This window comes from Ylistrum balloti, unplaced genomic scaffold (assembly GCF_031769215.1).
Source record: "Ylistrum balloti isolate Yb309-2 unplaced genomic scaffold, AGI_CSIRO_Ybal_v1 Utg370030, whole genome shotgun sequence".
Lineage (NCBI taxonomy): Eukaryota > Metazoa > Mollusca > Bivalvia > Pectinida > Pectinidae > Ylistrum > Ylistrum balloti.
In genome coordinates this window covers 162479-184848 of record NW_026782093.1, presented here as the reverse complement: position 1 = coordinate 184848, position 22370 = coordinate 162479, and the positions used below count along the sequence as shown (strand labels likewise).

Below are 22370 nucleotides of genomic sequence, written 5' to 3'. Positions count from 1 at the left end.
AATATGGCCATTATGCGGTACTTGGGAAATCAGCGATAAAAAAGCAAAAGTCATTTCAAAAATACACAAAATAATAATATAATATCTCTACCATCCGATCCTATTTTTTCTCAGGAAGAAACAGGAAACAGATTTTTTTTGGCCAAGGATGCTTTATTGCTATAAAAGATGTTTCAGCTTAGCGGACATTTTCACCGACTTAATTGTGATATACATGTCAGTGACATTATATTTGTACGATATAATTAATTCTCTGATCATTTGGTAAGTATCGGGCATCAGCGACAGTAGGGTGCTGTAATCATTAATACAGGTAATGGCGGTACAAACGAATTTTTTCTAAGTGGAATCCAGGAGAGAGAGAGGGGAGAATGACTTCAGAATAGTAAAGATAATGTCTGAAAAAAATTAGTGAGGATGATCAACTTGTTTGTTGTAACGCGCGTCATTGAAAATATCTGTAAAAAAATTCTGGTTTCAATTGTTTGGACATTACACGCTTAGGCGAGAATACCCGACATCTGATGGAATAGCCGAACAGCTGACTGCAATTTGGCGGGAACAATTGTCATACACAAGACGTAAGCAAATATAGTTCCACAATATAGCATCATTTATTTCAATTATTTCCTATCTAAATTTACAACATTTTTTTCCTTTTATCATAATACTTATATTTATTCAAAATATTTAATTTAATAAAGGTTTATTAAATGTTAGAACTTTGAAAAAAAAAATCACTGCGCATTGACATTAATTGCCAATGTATTCATACGCTTAAGGTTTATCGAAGTGTAAACGTCAATTTCGTTGGTAGGTCTATATAGAGGATACACACCGGAAATGTAAATATATGAGGATAATATGTAAAAATTTACTTATCAATTATAGCATAATACACGTGAATATTAGCATTAAATTATCATTATAGAGACAGAAAGTTTTGTCTACAGTTGAACTGTTGACATATTGTGTATTGGTTCTAGTCTGAGCGACCAAGTACAAATTCTTTACTCTTAACCAGTTCTGTAGGGTGAACGATTGTCAAAGACATTAAATAAAAAGACCAATAACCAGTGGAAACATATATATATTATCTAATTATAGGTCTCGCTGTGGAGTTTGCTGCTGAGGGTCAGTGAACGCATTTGTCAGTATATCCAAAACTCAACAACATGTGATCACCAAATTTCATCACTGTTCACCGTAGTGTGTGACTTTCTGCAGGATGCCAACAAGTCGACTTTTCAAACAACCGCGTTAACAAGATTTCACTTCCGGTGCACAGACAACCTCTGCCTGTGATATTAGCCAGCGACCTAAACTGGAGTTATAAAAAAATATATGACATCTGTCAATAATACAAATAAAATTTAAAGAAAGTTGATTGGCAATCTTGCTCCTTATTTGCCTTGTCTCGATTTGGACCTTTTCTCAGGACGAGCTGATTTTAATTTTTCTTTGGAGCGGTCTCTGTCACCATTTTTCTCAGTTTTTTGTCTCCGCGTATTTGACCTGACTCTTCTGCTTCCGGGTCGACTGTCAAACATTCCTCTTCCCGCTAGCCTGGCTGAAAAATATACATGAATATAAAAGTGTGTTTATATGATGTGTTCGAAAAGCGAGGTTACATAAGTATGTGGATTGTTTTGTTTTGTTGTTCGTAGCGGAACCAAGGAACGCCATTTCTGGGTTGTATATCGTGGCATTTAAGCAACTATCACCAATTAGATTAATTAGAGGTGGAGTATTCAAGTAAGTGGTTTGTGTTCATGAATATTCATGATGTTTACTGCCTATTTAGTAAAACAGTAACAAATATGAATACTGATTAAATAGCTTACCTGTAAAGTCATCGTTGATAGATTCTTCGTCATTCAGTAGCGGTATATAGGTGTCGGGGGTTCCTATCGTTTCTGTAAATAAATATAAAACCTTGTCACAACCACTTACTTAAGAAGGCGTAACACTAATGATATTTCCGAAACAAAATCTGCCAAGACATTCACCAAATAATAGTACCACTTCATGATAACAAAATGGGGGTCTGAACACTATGCTAACTGCAGTATTTCCACAAACATCCTTGCTACAACGACTTGGCTTTATCTTTAATTTCTGCGAGTTTTAAATTCTGTTAATCCAAACCTTCTATTCGGGTGTTTTAATGTATAAATCTTCACAAGGTATATGGGAATCAATTTTTCAAAACTATGACTTTGCGTACAGAGGGGTTGATATCTCTTTATGTTTCTCTGTGGGGAAAAGGAGACGGTGCATCTTATTCTCTAGAAAATAAAGATAAATATTTCTTGTCCCTCTGTACAATCAGCATGGAATTTTGAAGAAAACGTTGCTCTGGCCTTGATTGCTGCGATCTTCTGTATGTGCCAGAAAAGTGGGTATATATTATAGAGTATGACACTTGTCTTCTCAAATATACTGTAAATCATTTATTTTGAATGCTTGTACTGCTAAATTGTCAACAGGATCCATAATCTAAAATATCAATCTAGTCGACGATAGATCTCAAAGATCTCTTGTTAACGAGAGAGAGAGAGAGAGAGAGAGAGAGAGAGAGAGAGAGAGAGAGAGAGGTGGGGGGAGGGAGAGAGAGGCAGACAGACAGACAGATAGACAGACAGAGCTGTACACTGTATACATCCATGATTACGGTGTACACTAACTTACTATCATCCATCACAAGTACTAATGTCTCTCTCACACTAACTGTACTTACTGTCGACTCTCAGAAGGACTAATGTCTCCCTCTCCGTCAATATCTCATTAGCATATCTGTTCGGAACGTCTCTGAGAAATTTGATATTACCGGATTCATCGCAAAGTTCAATATCAACTGAAAGAAAAAGAAATTGTGAAGTAAGTAAACATTATCTGCAGGCAGTAGGAGAAATGAAAACTTGACAAGAGTTATCGGAATTGTAAATCAAATGATTATTTTTCTGTGTCGTTACTGGAGAGAGGTTCGCGTGAGTTGTGGTGACGAGGAGCTAGGATTACCTACAGTCAGTCTTACACCGGCATTTCTGTTTGATACTCCGTAATAGATTGCGGGCTCGACAGAACGGATTAAAGATTTCCTCCTCGCAGTCTGTAAAATAACATTGTAATATAATATTATAAAAAATGGGACACTTCATACTATAATAGTAGTAACAATAATAATAAAAGACATTGCTTTTTTGATAATGTCTGTGCGTCCTTCTGATTTATACCAGGACGCGCCTGCCCGTGTTCCTGTGCCGTTGTGTGTGATATTTCATGTTTCGCGTAGTAATACAAACAGGGAAATCTCGGAATGAGAATCCTGCTATGGGCATGTAAACAACCTTGTCAGTCTGTCATGTATCAGATTCACACGGACACGTTTTGGACACGTAATGGTTCGACTCACCAGTCAACTTAGTTACTTTAGGACTTGTGTTTTAGACGCAATGCGAATTATCAGGAGGAGTATTGATACCAGAAAACGTAAATAAGATCAAAAAGGCATCAACGACATATCAGAAGTAAACAGAATACTGTGTGTTTCTCGATGAATTAGTTTCTATCTGATGGGGAAAATAATTTTCATATATTTAGGCACAGAGTTTAATGTGAGCCGATATTACTATTTCTGTACCGCTAGAAACCATGTAGATTATGATTTTACCACGAAATAGACTGAACAAAATAATAATAAAAAAACAACTAGTGCTGTTGATATCGAAAGGAAACAGCAGATATTAGGCCTAGTGCTTCTACTGACCGTTTTGATGACATTGAATAGTTATTTCATGGAAAACTACTACCATGAAAAATAATATATAGAAGTTATGGGTGTGATTGTAGTTGCTCTCCACCTCCTGTAACAGATACTACGGAACCCTGTAATAACGAAACACCTCGAAAGATCTCCACAAATCTTGTATCAAAGTTTTCAAACGCAGAGGTTTAATCAGAAACCTATGTGAGTAAAAATGAAACATATCTGTATTCAATAACGCGAAGAAATCGACCAATTAATAAGCGTTTTCCTACTAGGAGTGTGCTACTTTAGAATTAACTTTTATACAGTCAAACTTCGGTATTTCGAACTTCGAGGGACCAAGTCAAAAAGTCCGATATAGCGGGACTTCGATATGTGAATATTGATTTAAATTTCATAGAATGAAAATTTTACTCGGGTGTATATATGCATTATGCATTACATATACATGTTTAAAATCCATGTCCTTTGCCGATGTTTGAGATATATGTATTTGAATTATCATTTAGTGTACCGATTATATATTTCTCTACAAGATATTGTTTGATCTGATTCCTTTTTAGTTGCGATATTTATTCTTCATCCCTTTCATTCATTCCCATGGTCCGAGAAGCTACAGTTTTTAGTCCACAATTCTTGATGGGAACCAAGCTTTAAATTTGGTAACTGGTATTGTAACAATGCTTTTGGGACTGTTAGAAAAGTGTTCTGCTTTCCAGATATATAGATGTTGGTTTCAGGAATTAAACTTGCTCAAGAGAAGAAAGAAACTAGTTATCATTCTCATCAACATTGATGCGGAGATTTAGAAACAAAGTATGGTTGGTTGCTGTAAATATAAAATAAGAAACGACCTGAATAATTATCTATTGTTTTATTCATACAATATCGCCAACACAGATGTTGAACGTCAGATAAAAGCTTGTTTGGACGCATTTCTTTGTATAAATATACACTGTTTTGTCCCTTTGTTATATACTATGATACTTGCAGATTCTCATTCTGAACTTACATTTGTCAGCTTTTCTGTGAATTCCTTTAAAAACTTTTAAGAAGTACATGATTTATATATAACACATTAAACAGAATATTTTCTTTATAAGACAGTTATGACTGATGCACTATATTGCTTGTATTAAAAACCAAATGATATTCCCTTATGCTTGAACAGTGTCCTCTTTATGTTGTCCAACTTCACTCATGGCACAGGTCATTACTTCTCATTGGCGGTTTGGTGTTATTTCTTTCATTCTGGTCAAATATACTGGTGTTGGCATGCACTGGTTGATGGCTGCTTTGGATGTCGGTGAAGACCTTTCTATCTTTACACTGCTGTCGGAGGTGGAATGTTAAGTCTTCTGCAAAATTAAATAACATTCAATTTAGTTCAATGACATTGAATAAGACGGAACATATAAACTTCTATAGAATTGTATTATGCACTTGAAAAAGATGTTTGGGCTTCAGACAATCGCTTTAAAAATCTGAAAACAAAATTTAGAGTAGAAGTAATTTGAGAACTATGGCAGTCTTCTACCTAATATTCCAGCACATCATGCTTGCGTCCAACAGTTTCTATGCAAGAAAATATTAATGCCACACTGGTTAATTAATTGTCAAACTTAAGACATATTTTGTCCATCAATATTGCTGTAGTTGTATGTATTTAGACCATAAAGTTACTTTGGGCAACAATCCTAAATAAACTGTTAATTACTGTCACATCTTTCAATGCTCTTATTGCGACCTAGCTTGATACCGCTTTATCAGACAATATTTAATAACAGAAGAGAGTGTTTATAAAACGATACAGACTTATTATATACACAACAGTGGCTAAATGAAGCAAACAAGTCGAAGGTTATGAAGTAAGTTTTCAATATTAAGGATGACCAGGTGTTCCGAAGAGTAAGCGTCTCCTTCTTCATTGACGACACGCGCCATGTAATGTCACGTTCTCAAACAGGAACAAAGTTTTCAACTGAACCAATACGTGTCTTCATATCGCGCAAAGATACTTTCCCATAGTGTTTTCATCAACTTGCATCTTTTGAAAAAAAAATTCACAAAAATCGAGATAATGGGAACAGGTCCTTGACATCGATCAACTGCGACTTGTTAACACCGTAAGCTGAGGATGCAGGGATATTGCTATCCGGAAATGGAAAATTCGCAATAAAGAAATTAAAAACATCACGTTTATCATACAGCTTGGTGGAAAGCTGTCCATGTTGGCTTCGTTGTTGGAAAAAAATGTGATAAGTAGCTGTAGGAGTGTTTGTCGTGTCTTTGATTTTCAATTTTTGTTGGTATATACGATGGACGTGGTCAATAAATTTCTTGTAATTCTAAGACAAGATGTCATCAATATATCATTGAAGATAGTACTACACTTGCACTCTGTGTAGTTTAGCATTGTCATTCATTAGAGGACGGTTGTCTGCCTTGAAATGAGGAACAAATATATCATTTGGATATCATCAACGTATTTCTATCCATTGAAAGTTCCATCAAGGGCTTGCAAAAGCAGCTTACACTTTAGAGAAAAGCACCCCAAACAGTAACACGGCCACCACGTACTTCTCGGTCTCCAAACACGTTCCCTGCCGTCCGTGGAACTAAAAAAACCAAACCTGTGGCTTCTTCGCTAGAATCTTATATCCCATGTCCGGTGGTCACGTGCCAATCTTTCTTGTTTGTGCTCTCCAGTTAACAGAGGACGTTTTGCTGGTTGGCGGGAGCGATGTCGCCTTTTGTTTAAACGTCTGTTTACAGAAAGCCGGCTAACGCGAACTTTGACGTTTCACTGTACTCTGTGTCTGTCGGCAACGGTGAATGGGGCTCGACTTGTCTGTCTACACAGAAGTCTTTATTATCTAAGTGAAGCCTCTAGAGGACTTCAAGACCTTGGACTCTCGTAAACATGCTCAGTTTTGTTCCAAAGTTGCATTATCAATGAAATCACACAATGGCTGACATCAAAACTTCCAACTACTTGCCTGTCAGCCAAACCACCTTTAACCATGCCCGCAGCTTGCTATCTTTAAGCATTTGTCAATTTTCGAACCATCTTTAAATACAGCATGATCACATGTATGATTTAGCAGTAATACACATACCAACGCTGGTACCCCCTTTTGTTTCGCGTGGTCGTTAAGTCGGATGTATCACTTGGTGACATACGGCACCAAACAAAAAAGTAGACACTGCAAGAGTGCGACAAGGTCTATATTTTGCAAGAGTAAAAATAAATTTCTATTAAAATTTTCATTACTGAATGGAATGCTCCTTAAATTATGGCCAACTGTGTTTAACGGGAGCTGGAATTAAAAAGGAAAGACAATGCCGTATAACACAGCTCAGGTGATTAATTAACTGTAATGACATTTTACCTTAGAAAGATTACGTTTTTAAGAAGGTAAAAAAGTACACATTTTCCAAACAAGTATATCCACAAATTATCTACATACTTACTTGTAATACTGCTAAATGATGATATATTTTAAAACTAAATGGTCATGCGCCACGATTCACCAGCTCCTCGGTCATCATGGGTCAGCATCAGTTCAAATACGAAAATACCCGGTTGCGTTCGTGTCGGCCATTTGTATCCGATAATTGTCGATTTACTACACAGAATGGAATAATAGCCTGGCGATATCATTCAGTGCCTAGTATTGGCTTGTAACGTCTGTTTAGGTCATCGTTATTTTATATGTTCATTTCATGCATCAGTAATTTGCAATGCTTTGAATGATATATGTTGGTACCCGGAAGCTGCATATGTGATGAGTCGACGCGAGAGCTAGGTTACAGATAGACAAAATAAAGACTTACAGATATCTAACATTAGGAGATTACTTTCGAGGTGGCTAAAAAAACTTGGTCAGTTTCTATTTCAAAGACGATCTCTCTGTATGCCACACAGAATTTTAACAGTGGAAGAATTTAAATCAACACGTCAAAAGGTCAACAGTATGTAAATTTTGTATGTCAAGGGTCACGTTCCTCATTAATGTCTTGTAGAGCAAACAGCTCTGCGTTCTCACGACGAACTCTCTACACATATCATTACTACAAACTCCCCGCCTACTATAACAGGAAATTACTACGATCTCCCCTATATATACCACTATTACAAACTTCCCGCCTACTATAACAGGAAATTACTACGATCTCCCCCTATATATACCACTACTACAAACTTCCCGCCTACTATAACAAGAAATTACTACGATCTCCCCCTATATATACCACTATTACAAACTTCCCGCCTACTATAACAGGAAATTACTACGATCTCCCCCTATATATACCACTACTACAAACCCCCCGCCTACTATAACAGGAAATTACTACGATCTCCCCCTATATATACCACTACTACACACTCCCCGCCTACTATAACAGGAAATTACTACGATCTCCCCTTATATATACCACTACTACAAACCCCCCGCCTACTATAACAGGAAATTACTACGATCTCCCCCTATATATACCACTATTACAAACTTCCCGCCTACTATAACAGGAAATTACTACGATCTCCCCCTATATATACCACTACTACAAACTCCCCGCCTACTATAACAGTAAGAAATTACTACGATCTCCCCCTATATATACCACTATTACAAACTTCCCGCCTACTATAACAGGAAATTACTACGATCTCCCCCTATATATACCACTACTACAAACTCCCCGCCTACTATAACAGTAAGAAATTACTACGATCTCCCCCTATATATACCACTATTACAAACTTCCCGCCTACTATAACAGGAAATTACTACGATCTCCCCCTATATATACCACTATTACAAACTTCCCGCCTACTATAACAGTAAGAAATTACTACGATCTCCCCCTATATATACCACTATTACAAACTTCCCGCCTACTATAACAGGAAATTACTACGATCTCCCCCTATATATACCACTATTACAAACTTCCCGCCTACTATAACAGGAAATTACTACGATCTCCCCCTATATATACCACTATTACAAACTCCCCGCCTGCTATAACAGTAAGAAATTACTACGATCTCCCCCTATATATACCACTATTACAAACTTCCCGCCTACTATAACAGGAAATTACTACGATCTCCCATATATATACCACTATTACAAACTCCCCGCCTGCTATAACAGGAAATTACTACGATCTCCCCCTATATATATACCACTACTACAAACTCCCCGCCTACTATAACAGGAAATTACTACGATCTCCCCCTATATATACCACTACTACAAACTCCCCGCCTGCTATAACAGTAAGAAATTACTACGATCTCCCCCTATATATACCACTACTACAACCCCCCCCCCTTTCCGCTATAACAGGAAATTACTACGATCTCCCCCTATATATACCACTACTACAAACTCCCCGCTTGCTATAACAGGAAATTACTACGATCTCCCCCTATATATATACCACTACTACAAACTCCCCGCCTACTATAACAGGAAATTACTACGATCTCCCCCTATATATACCACTATTACAAACTTCCCGCCTACTATAACAGGAAATTACTACGATCTCCCCCTATATATACCACTATTACAAACTTCCCGCCTACTATAACAGGAAATTACTACGATCTCCCCCTATATATACCACTATTACAAACTTCCCGCCTACTATAACAGGAAATTACTACGATCTCCCCCTATATATACCACTATTACAAACTTCCCGCCTTTCCGCTATAACAGGAAATTACTACGATCTCCCCCTATATATACCACTACTACAACAGGAAATTACCCCCCCTATATATACCACTATACACACTCCCCGGAAATTACTACGATCTCCCCCTATATATACCACTACTACACACTCCCCGCCTACTATAACAGGAAATTACTACGATCTCCCCTATATATACCATTATTACAAACTTCCCGCCTCCTATAACAGGAAATTACTACGATCTCCCCCTATATATACCACTACTACAAACCTCCCTCCTACTATAACAGGAAATTACTACGATCTCCCCCTATATATACCACTACTACAAACTCCCCGTCTGCTATAACAGGAAATTACTACGATCTCCCCCTATATATACCACTACTACAAACTCCCCGCCTGCTATAACAGGAAATTACTACGATCTCCCCCTATATATACCACTACTACAAACTCCCCGCCTACTATAACAGGAAATTACTACGATCTCCCCTATATATACCACTACTACAAACTCCCCGTCTGCTATAACAGGAAATTACTACGATCTCCCCCTATATATACCACTACTACAAACTCCCCGTCTGCTATAACAGGAAATTACTACGATCTCCCCCTATATATACCATTACTACACACTCCCCGCCTACTATAACAGGAAATTACTACGATCTCCCCCTATATATACCACTACTACAAACTCCCCGTCTGCTATAACAGGAAATTACTACGATCTCCCCCTATATATACCACTACTACAAACTCCCCGCCTACTATAACAGGAAATTACTACGATCTCCCCCTATATATACCACTACTACAAACTCCCCGTCTGCTATAACAGGAAATTACTACGATCTCCCCCTATATATACCATTACTACACACTCCCCGCCTACTATAACAGGAAATTACTACGATCTCCCCTTATATATACCACTGCTACAAACTCCCCGCCTGCTATAACAGGAAATTACTACGATCTCCCCTATATATACCATTATTACAAACTCCCCGCCTACTATAACAGGAAATTACTACGATCTCCCCCTATATATACCACTATTACAAACTCCCCGCCTGCTATAACAGTAAGAAATTACTACGATCTCCCCCTATATATACCACTATTACAAACCTCCCGCCTACTATAACAGGAAATTACTACGATCTCCCCCTATATATACCACTACTACAAACTCCCCGTCTGCTATAACAGGAAATTACTACGATCTCCCCCTATATATACCACTACTACAAACTCCCCGCCTGCTATAACAGTAAGAAATTACTACGATCTCCCCCTATATATACCACTACTACAAACTCCCCGCCTCCTATAACAGGAAATTACTACGATCTCCCCCTATATATACCACTATTACAAACTTCCCGCCTACTATAACAGGAAATTACTACGATCTCCCCCTATATATACCACTACTACAAACTCCCCGCCTACTATAACAGGAAATTACTACGATCTCCCCCTATATATACCACTACTACAACCCCCCCCCCCTTTCCGCTATAACAGGAAATTACTACGATCTCCCCCTATATATACCACTACTACAAACTCCCCGCCTGCTATAACAGGAAATTACTACGATCTCCCCCTATATATACCACTACTACAAACTCCCCGCCTCCTATAACAGGAAATTACTACGATCTCCCCCTATATATACCACTACTACAACCCCCCCCCCCTTTCCGCTATAACAGGAAATTACTACGATCTCCCCCTATATATACCACTACTACACACTCCCCGCCTACTATAACAGGAAATTACTACGATCTCCCCCTATATATACCACTACTACAAACTCCCCGCCTGCTATAACAGGGAATTACTACGATCTCCCCCTATATATACCACTATTACAAACTTCCCGCCTACTATAACAGGAAATTACTACGATCTCCCCCTATATATACCACTACTACAAACTCCCCGCCTGCTATAACAGGAAATTACTACGATCTCCCCCTATATATACCACTACTACAAACTCCCCGCCTCCTATAACAGGAAATTACTACGATCTCCCCTATATATACCACTACTACAAACTCCCCGCCTACTATAACAGGAAATTACTACGATCTCCCCCTATATATACCACTACTACAAACTCCCCGCCTACTATAACAGGAAATTACTACGATCTCCCCCTATATATACCACTACTACAAACTCCCCGCCTACTATAACAGGAAATTACTACGATCTCCCCCTATATATACCACTATTACAAACTCCCCGCCTGCTATAACAGGAATTATATATACTACGATCTCCCCTATATATACCACTGCTACAAACTCCCCGCCTACTATAACAGGAAATTACTACGATCTCCCCCTATATATACCACTATTACAAACTTCCCGCCTACTATAACAGGAAATTACTACGATCTCCCCTATATATACCACTACTACAAACCCCCCGCCTACTATAACAGGAAATTACTACGATCTCCCCCTATATATACCACTACTACAAACTCCCCGCCTGCTATAACAGGAATTATTCTCCCCCTATATATACCACTATTACAAACTTCCCGCCTACTATAACAGGAAATTACTACGATCTCCCCTATATATACCACTGCTACAAACTCCCCGTCTGCTATAACAGGAAATTACTACGATCTCCCCCTATATATACCACTACTACAACCCCCCCCCCCCCCTTTCCGCTATAACAGGAAATTACTACGATCTCCCCTATATATACCACTGCTACAAACTTCCCGCCTACTATAACAGGAAATTACTACGATCTCCCCCTATATATACCACTACTACAAACCCCCCGCCTACTATAACAGGAAATTACTACGATCTCCCCCTATATATACCACTATTACAAACTTCCCGCCTACTATAACAGGAAATTACTACGATCTCCCCTATATATACCACTACTACAAACCCCCCGCCTACTATAACAGGAAATTACTACGATCTCCCCCTATATATACCACTATTACAAACTCCCCGCCTACTATAACAGGAAATTACTACGATCTCCCCCTATATATACCACTATTACAAACTCCCCGCCTGCTATAACAGTAAGAAATTACTACGATCTCCCCCTATATATACCACTATTACAAACTCCCCGCCTGCTATAACAGTAAGAAATTACTACGATCTCCCCCTATATATACCACTATTACAAACTCCCCGCCTGCTATAACAGTAAGAAATTACTACGATCTCCCCCTATATATACCACTACTACAAACTCCCCGCCTACTATAACAGGAAATTACTACAATCTCCCTCTATATATACCACTACTACAACCCCCCTCCCCCCGCTATAACAGGAAGAAATGACTACAATCTCCCCCTATATATACCACTATTACAAACTCTCCATCTTAATTGTGATCAAACAATCTCATTTAAGAATATATGTATTATGAAAAAAACATTGCTATCATTTTTCACTCTACCGCGGAATAACGTTTATTTAAACTTGTATACTGGCTGTTGTGCATCATGAATGATATTGGACATTTGTAAATTAACTGTCTGGAAATAAACGCTGTTAAAAATTAGATTATTTACAAAAGTTCACGGGCATCAAACATAAATCTAAGATTTTTTTTCTAAATATCAATTATGTACTAACCTGTATTCTATACACAGGCGCAGAGAAAATGTTTACAATTCTTTGATAACTGGTTGACTTAATTACATAAAGTTTTTACATTAAAATAGCCTAGAACTCCATACATACCTCCGTATCGCACCGTCACATACACCATGTTTGTTCAGGTTAGTAAAACTTGCACTTGTTTGTTGTTCTATTTGAAAATTACATAGTTGTCAACTTCACAGCATGACACGGCCAGTTTTATCCTGCTCGACGAATTCCAAACAACTGTTCAACTTGTGCCTGTTTTGAAAAAAACTTGAGGTGTTATTGCTAAGATCGCACACTGTTTAGTGTGCTAATAAGGCATGTATTAACGAGGGTCAATTTTTGACATTTAAATATACATCTACTTATAGGTTATTGTATATGGTCGGTTACACACCACACCTTGTGACAAGGGATTATCAGGTTTTACTTTGTAAGGTAATACGGAACACGATCGTAAGACTGGTATACCAACAGTGGCCATGAAGTGATGTTAATTGAAATCAATAAAGTGATCAGTCAATTAATTAATAACGAAAAAACAGACGAGTAAATTGTCAAAAAAAAATCTTCCTTTCATCAAGACACGAAATAAAAAAAGTAACTTCATATACATAGAACACAAAACAAAGGCAAAGATTTAATCTATAATCGAGAACAATAATGTAAAAAAAAATGTTTTTGTTAAATCCTTCAGACGATGGATAATTGGCCCGAGGGAGTTTTGAGACACTTTACAACGATATAGTAAAATAGAAAAAAGAAACATATTAAAGAAATAGGTTTAAAATACCAAAGGATTGATCAATATAAAATGTTTACGAGTAGTAAACAAAATGATATTAATATATATATAATATATACGTTATATAGAAGTAATAGATTGTGATATATAGGTTATATAGAAGTAATAGACTGTGAATATAGGTTATATAGAAGTAATAGACTGTGATATATAGGTTATATAGAAGTAATAGACTGTGATATATAGGTTATATAGAAGTAATAGACTGTGATATATAGAAGTAATAGACTGTGATATATAGAAGTAATAGACTGTGATATATAGGTTATATAGAAGTAATAGACTGTGATATATAGGTTATATAGATGTAATAGACTGTGATATATAGGTTATATAGAAGTAATAGACTGTGATATATAGAAGTAATAGACTGTGATATATAGGTTATAAAGAAGTAATAGACTGTGATATATAGGTTATATAGAAGTAATAGACTGTGATATATAGGTTATATAGAAGTAATAGACTGTGATATATAGATATAGTAATAGACTGTGATATATAGAAGTAATAGACTGTGATATATAGGTTATATAGAAGTAATAGACTGTGATATATAGGTTATATAGAAGTAATAGACTGTGATATATAGGTTATATAGAAGTAATAGACTGTGATATATAGGTTATATAGAAGTAATAGACTGTGATATATAGGTTATATAGAAGTAATAGACTGTGATATATAGGATATATAGAAGTAATAGACTGTGATATATAGGTTATATAGAAGTAATAGACTGTGATATATAGAAGTAATAGACTGTGATATATAGAAGTAATAGTGTGATATATAGAAGTAATAGATTGTGATATATAGGTTATATAGAAGTAATAGACTGTGATATATAGAAGTAATAGACTGTGATATATAGAAGTAATAGACTGTGATATATAGAAGTAATAGACTGTGATATATAGGTTATATAGAAGTAATAGACTGTGATATATAGGTTATATAGAAGTAATAGACTGTGATATATAGGTTATATAGAAGTAATAGACTGTGATATATAGGTTATATAGAAGTAATAGACTGTGTTATATAGAAGTAATAGACTGTGATATATAGAAGTAATAGACTGTGATATATAGGTTATATAGAAGTAATAGACTGTGATATATAGGTAATAGACTGTGATATATAGAAGTAATAGAGTGTGATATATAGGTTATATAGAATTAATAGACTGTGATATATAGAAGTAATAGACTGTGATATATAGAAGTAATAGACTGTGATATATAGATAGTAATAGACTGTGATATATAGGTTATATAGAAGTAATAGACTGTGATATATAGGTTATATAGAAGTAAAAGACTGTGATATATACGTTATATAGAAGTAATAGACTGTGATATATAGGTTATATAGAAGTAATAGACTGTGATATATAGGTATATAGAAGTAATAGACTGTGATATATAGATAGTAATAGACTGTGATATATAGGTTATATAGAAGTAATAGACTGTGATATATAGATAGTAATAGACTGTGATATATAGATAGTAATAGACTGTGATATATAGAAGTAATAGACTGTGATATATAGGTTATATAGAAGTAATAGACTGTGATATATAGGTTATATAGAAGTAATAGACTGTGATATATAATAAGTAATAGACTGTGATATATAGGTTATATAGAAGTAATAGACTGTGATATATAGATAAGTAATAGACTGTGATATATAGGTTATATAGAAGTAATAGACTGTGATATATATGTTATATTGAAGTAATAGACTGTGATATATAGGTTATATAGAAGTAATAGACTGTGATATATAGGTTATATTGAAGTAATAGATTGTGATATATAGAAGTAATATGTGATATTATCCGTTATATAGAAGTAATAGACTGTGATATATGTTATATTGAAGTAATAGACTGTGATATATAGGTTATATAGAAGTAATAGACTGTGATATATAGGTTATATTGAAGTAATAGACTGTGATATATAGGTATATTGATATAGTATATAGACTGTGATATATAGGTTATATAGAAGTAATAGACTGTGATATATAGGTTATATAGAAGTAATAGACTGTGATATATAGGTTATATAGTAATAGACTGTGATATATAGATATAGTAATAGACTGTGATATATAGGTTATATAGAAGTAATAGACTGTGATATATAGGTTATATAGAAGTAATAGATTGTGATATATAGATATAGTAATAGACTGTGATATATAGGTTATATAGAAGTAATAGATTGTGATATATAGAAGTAATAGATTGTGATATATAGGTTACATAGAAGTAATAGATTGTGATATATATGTTATATAGAAGTAATAGACTGTGATATATAGGTTATATTGAAGTAATAGACTGTGATATATAGGTTATATAAAATGTTACAAAGAAGTAATAGATTGTAATGAAAATAAATTTTGTCAACTTTGTAAGCCCCTAATGAAAATAAACTATTAATCTAAAATGCGTTTAATTCTTGAGACGAAAAGCGAACACAGGTAGCACTGTATTTGTCCTACTTATATTTATGACTTATACGCATTGCGTCAACAAAAGGTACTTAATTGTTTATCCGAATCGGAATTTAGTGTTTAAACTTTTTAAATACTGTGTGAGACCTGCCTAGGTGTAGTTTTACGGCTTATCAACAAACTCTCAGTTTTGTTCCGAATAGATTATAGTAAAATGATTTTACTTGATAATTCTGAATATGGTCACACGTATGTATAAACACTGACCTATGTCCAGCTGGCCACGGGGAAACCTTACTGGTGAAGTTAATTATATGCTAGTACACGAGTCGTGAGCTTAGCTACCTTAGCCATACATAGTAGGGGCTGAGAGCTTCTCATACCTTGTTAAAATATTTGCTTGTTGATTGAAAAAACTGTGTAAATAATACCGTCTTAAAATAACCTGTTCTTGTTCCGTGATAATTTACCTACTTTCGTCGTTCTTATGTCCCTTGAGACATTTGTTTTTCTTGTCATTTTTTGAAACGCGTCTTCACTGAGGGCCATGTAATCACACAACGCCTGATCAGACGGTCAGCATTGTTTTAAGGTAAGACACATCTTATGTGGTATGTCTTCCATTTGTTCTAAATTCTCTTATAATGTCTTTTCTTGTCATCGCTATCTTATATTTATCTTAATTCGCTGAATGATTAATTGTATTTATTTTCTTAAATATATTTATTCTAATTCTGTGGTAATGTATCTTCTTGATTTTTGTTTTTTTGTTTTTGTTTGATTCTGTGTGTACGTGCTCCGGAAAAGTTAATGTCTTCTGTTTTCCACCAACAACACACATCATATAAAACGTTATCAGTGAAAGTATTTAATGCCACGTTCCCAAAAGAGAACAATGTAAACAGCAACGGAATCACATGACAAATTAATGAACATTGAAAATATATAACTTTATATCGTACAAGAAAAAAGATATTTTTTTCCTTTTGTTACCATGGTGGTTACCACAAAACTTCCTCGTATCCTTCAAACCTCCAATGCTGAAAACGGTTCGGAGTTTATTTCTCAGCCGTAGGTATTTTGCATCGAACTATCCTGATTAAGTGCACGAGACAGGGGAGTTTTGTTGCTAATATATCATTATACAATGTATGATGATTGACGCTCTAATGGAAGTCGATATCATATGTCAATCGTGATATCATTTACGGAGACTGACGATAATACCATGTAGTGGTCGTGGTATTATTTACGGAGACTGACGATTATACCATGTAGTGGTCGTGGTATTATTTACGGAGACTGACGATTATACCATGTAGCGATCGTGATATTATTTACGGAGACTGACGATAATATAATATAGAGATCGTGATGTTATTTACGGAGACTGACGATAATATAACAAAGCGATCGTTATATTATTTACGGAGACTGACGATAATATATATATCGTCAGTCTCCGTAAATGATATCACGACCACTACATGGTATTATCGTCAGTCTCCGTAAATAATATCACGATCGCTATGTTATATTATCGTCAGTTTACTTGATCATATGTGTACTGTAGGTACGGATATGAACCATAACATAACGGCACAAACCAATTTTAATACGCCGGGGAGAAATACAAGAACTATTTTCATTAAATATCTGTTGTTTTGCATTGACATAGACTTTTACCCACTAAATACGTTCGAGAGACAAAATCACTTTGGTCGCTGGTCGTTGGTAATGTTCACAGCAACACACACACCATAGAAAATATGGTTTTATTTTCGCAGTGATTGGTAAGTTCCCCAAAATATTTTTTGAGAATATGTACATAATATGTCATATAATTGGGTAGAGAATCAATCGTCTCCAGGGCAATGTTTAAGATAACTTCCGGTCAAGGGAAGTAACTCGTACTCGACAATTTCATTTTAGGACATCGGTAGTAAAGATTAGCGAAAGCGAAACCTGATACTTTCGCATCAAAAGGTATCACACAATTTTTATTACTATTATTCCACAAAGCGTATCTATGAACACCTAAATTTTAAATTTCCCTTCTCTATCACAATGACAACAGTTATATTTTTGGTATCCTACATCATTTCTCCTGCCAGATTCCAGGATATGAAATTACGGTCACTTACTCTATTTACAAAGTAGGATTATTGCAAAACCATTTTATAGTATCAAAGTATGTTTCAAAATTACAAAAATTACAACAATTTTGTATATATCATAGCAAACTTATACCGAAGAATTAAAAAAAAGTAAAAATTAATAGATTAATGTCTGCTTTAACAAAATATCCGTTTTGAATTGAAATTTTCTCGAAATTGAGAATTTTTTTTTCATCAGACCAAATGCACGTGAATTATTTTGTTTCACACTTAAGTACGGGTCTACTCCATTTTCATTAAAGTATATAATATATCATCTTTCATTTTATCGACTGTAATATTCTACACCGATAATTTATCATTTTTTTTATATCATTGAAAAGTGGATTTGCTTGTGACATCTCAAAGGTTAAACCATATAACTTGGCGTAATGATTTCAAACTTAATAGTAATTTCCAAAATTTTAATCACAATTAAATAATGTGATTTGCTCCAATTTGCTGGCTATTACAACACGTACCAGTCTTTACATTCAGTAATTTTTACCGGTATAATTATTTGTAACCTGCAAAATTATTGGGTGTTTGTCTCTTTGTTTTAATCACCTTGACCAAAATTTTGTTACGTCAAATTCTTGATTGTAAAATCTGCATCGAACCTCCTTTCAAAAACCAGAAGACTGATTCCATTTTAATTCACATACCAAATGCTATACACAAGGGTGTCAAGTTTGAGGTGATCATGGAATTTGATCAAATGAAAACTTTAACTAATTATCATTAACTTTTCCGATATAATATGGTAGCTGGTTTGTGAATGATAATCTTACCTTTCCCGATGTAATATGGTAGCTGGTTTGTGAATGATAATCTTACCTTTCCCGATGTAATATGGTAGCTGGTTTGTGAATGATAATCTTACCTTTCCCGATGTAATATGGTAGCTGGTTTGTGAATGATAATCTTTTCTTACCGATGTAATATGGTAGCTGGTTTGTGAATGATAATCTTTTCTTACCGATGTAATATGGTAGCTGGTTTGTGAATGATAATCTTTTCTTACCGATGTAATATGGTAGCTGGTTTGTGAGTGATAATCTTTTCTTACCGATGTAATATGGTAGCTGGTTTGTGAGTGATAATCTTTTCTTACCGATGTAATATGGTAGCTGGTTTGTGTATGATAATCTTACCTTTCCCGATATAATATGGTAGCTGGTTTGTGAGTGATAATCTTACCTTTCCCGATGTAATATGGTAGCTGGTTTGTGAGTGATAATCTTACCTTTCCCGATGTAATATGGTAGCTGGTTTGTGAGTGATAATCTTACCTTTCCCGATGTAATATGGTAGCTGGTTTGTGAGTGATAATCTTACCTTTCCCGATGTAATATGGTAGCTGGTTTGTGAGTGATAATCTTACCTTTCCCGATGTAATATGGTAGCTGGTTTGTGAATGATAATCTTACCTTTCCCGATGTAATATGGTAGCTGGTTTGTGAGTGATAATCTTACCTTTCCCGATGTAATATGGTAGCTGGTTTGTGAGTGATAATCTTACCTTTCCAGCTGGTTTGTGATGTAATATGGATGTAATATGGTAGCTGGTTTGTGAGTGATAATCTTTTCTTACCGATGTAATATGGTAGCTGGTTTGTGAATGATATGTAATATGGTAGCTGGTTTGTGAATGATAATCTTTTCTTACCGATGTAATATGGTAGCTGGTTTGTGAATGATAATCTTACCTTTCCAGATGTAATATGGTAGCTGGTTTGTGAATGATAATCTTTTCTTACCGATGTAATATGGTAGCTGGTTTGTGAGTGATAATCTTACCTTTCCAGATGTAATATGGTAGCTGGTTTGTGAGTGATAATCTTTTCTTACCGATGTAATATGGTAGCTGGTTTGTGAGTGATAATCTTACCTTTCCCGATGTAATATGGTAGCTGGTTTGTGAGTGATAATCTTTTCTTACCGATGTAATATGGTAGCTGGTTTGTGAGTGATAATCTTTTCTTACCGATGTAATATGGTAGCTGGTTTGTGAGTGATAATCTTTTCTTACCGATGTAATATGGTAGCTGGTTTGTGAGTGATAATCTTACCTTTCCAGATGTAATATGGTAGCTGGTTTGTGAGTGATAATCTTTTCTTACCGATGTAATATGGTAGCTGGTTTGTGAGTGATAATCTTACCTTTCCCGATGTAATATGGTAGCTGGTTTGTGAATGATAATCTTACCTTTCCAGATGTAATATGGTAGCTGGTTTGTGAGTGATAATCTTTTCTTACCGATGTAATATGGTAGCTGGTTTGTGAGTGATAATCTTACCTTTCCCGATGTAATATGGTAGCTGGTTTGTGAATGATAATCTTACCTTTCCAGATGTAATATGGTAGCTGGTTTGTGAATGATAATCTTACCTTTCCAGATGTAATATGGTAGCTGGTTTGTGAGTGATAATCTTTTCTTATCGATGTAATATGGTAGCTGGTTTGTGAGTGATAATCTTTTCTTACCGATGTAATATGGTAGCTGGTTTGTGAATGATAATCTTACCTTTCCAGATGTAATATGGTAGCTGGTTTGTGAATGATAATCTTTTCTTACCGATGTAATATGGTAGCTGGTTTGTGAGTGATAATCTTTTCCTTTCCAGATGTAATATGGTAGCTGGTTTGTGAATGATAATCTTACCTTTCCCGATGTAATATGGTAGCTGGTTTGTGAATGATAATCTTACCTTTCCAGATGTAATATGGTAGCTGGTTTGTGAATGATAATCTTTTCTTACCGATGTAATATGGTAGCTGGTTTGTGAGTGATAATCTTTTCTTACCGATGTAATATGGTAGCTGGTTTGTGAATGATAATCTTTTCTTACCGATGTAATATGGTAGCTGGTTTGTGAGTGATAATCTTACCTTTCCAGATGTAATATGGTAGCTGGTTTGTGAGTGATAATCTTACCTTTCCAGATGTAATATGGTAGCTGGTTTGTGAGTGATAATCTTACCTTTCCAGATGTAATATGGTAGCTGGTTTGTGAATGATAATCTTACCTTTCCCGATGTAATATGGTAGCTGGTTTGTGAGTGATAATCTTACCTTTCCAGATGTAATATGGTAGCTGGTTTGTGAGTGATAATCTTTTCTTACCGATGTAATATGGTAGCTGGTTTGTGAATGATAATCTTACCTTTCCAGATGTAATATGGTAGCTGGTTTGTGAATGATAATCTTACCTTTCCCGATGTAATATGGTAGCTGGTTTGTGAATGATAATCTTTTCTTACCGATGTAATATGGTAGCTGGTTTGTGAGTGATAATCTTACCTTTCCCGATGTAATATGGTAGCTGGTTTGTGAGTGATAATCTTACCTTTCCCGATGTAATATGGTAGCTGGTTTGTGAGTGATAATCTTACCTTTCCAGATGTAATATGGTAGCTGGTTTGTGAATGATAATCTTTTCTTACCGATGTAATATGGTAGCTGGTTTGTGAGTGATAATCTTACCTTTCCTGGTTTGTGAGTGATAGATGATAATGGTAGCTGGTTTGTGAGTGATAATCTTACCTTTCCCGATGTAATATGGTAGCTGGTTTGTGAATGATAATCTTTTCTTACCGATGTAATATGGTAGCTGGTTTGTGAGTGATAATCTTACCTTTCCAGATGTAATATGGTAGCTGGTTTGTGAGTGATAATCTTTTCTTACCGATGTAATATGGTAGCTGGTTTGTGAGTGATAATCTTTTCTTACCGATGTAATATGGTAGCTGGTTTGTGAGTGATAATCT

The 22370-nt window shown here is 35.4% G+C and overlaps 1 protein-coding gene across 1 annotated transcript; it reads right to left on the bottom strand.

Moving 5' to 3' along the window:
• Window positions 1–1403: 1403 nt before the first annotated feature.
• LOC132548861 (uncharacterized protein CXorf65 homolog) lies at window positions 1404–13305 on the bottom strand. Its single transcript, XM_060212758.1, has 5 exons — window positions 13258–13305; window positions 3026–3112; window positions 2741–2857; window positions 1845–1916; window positions 1404–1570 (listed from the first exon to the last, which is right to left on the bottom strand). Exons 1-5 carry the CDS (start codon window positions 13283–13285, stop codon window positions 1404–1406), a joined length of 471 nt encoding a protein of 156 aa, XP_060068741.1. The 5' UTR covers window positions 13286–13305.
• Between the last annotated feature and the right edge of the window lie 9065 nt (window positions 13306–22370).

Coding starts and splice junctions, on each gene's coding strand:
- LOC132548861 (XM_060212758.1), bottom strand. CDS start 13,285: ATGGTGTATGTGACGGTGCGATACGGAG. Junction 3,113..13,257: donor TGTGACGGTGCGATACGGAG/GTATGTATGGAG, acceptor GTTATTTTACAG/ACTGCGAGGAGGAAATCTTT. Junction 2,858..3,025: donor ATGCCGGTGTAAGACTGACT/GTAGGTAATCCT, acceptor TTTTTCTTTCAG/TTGATATTGAACTTTGCGAT.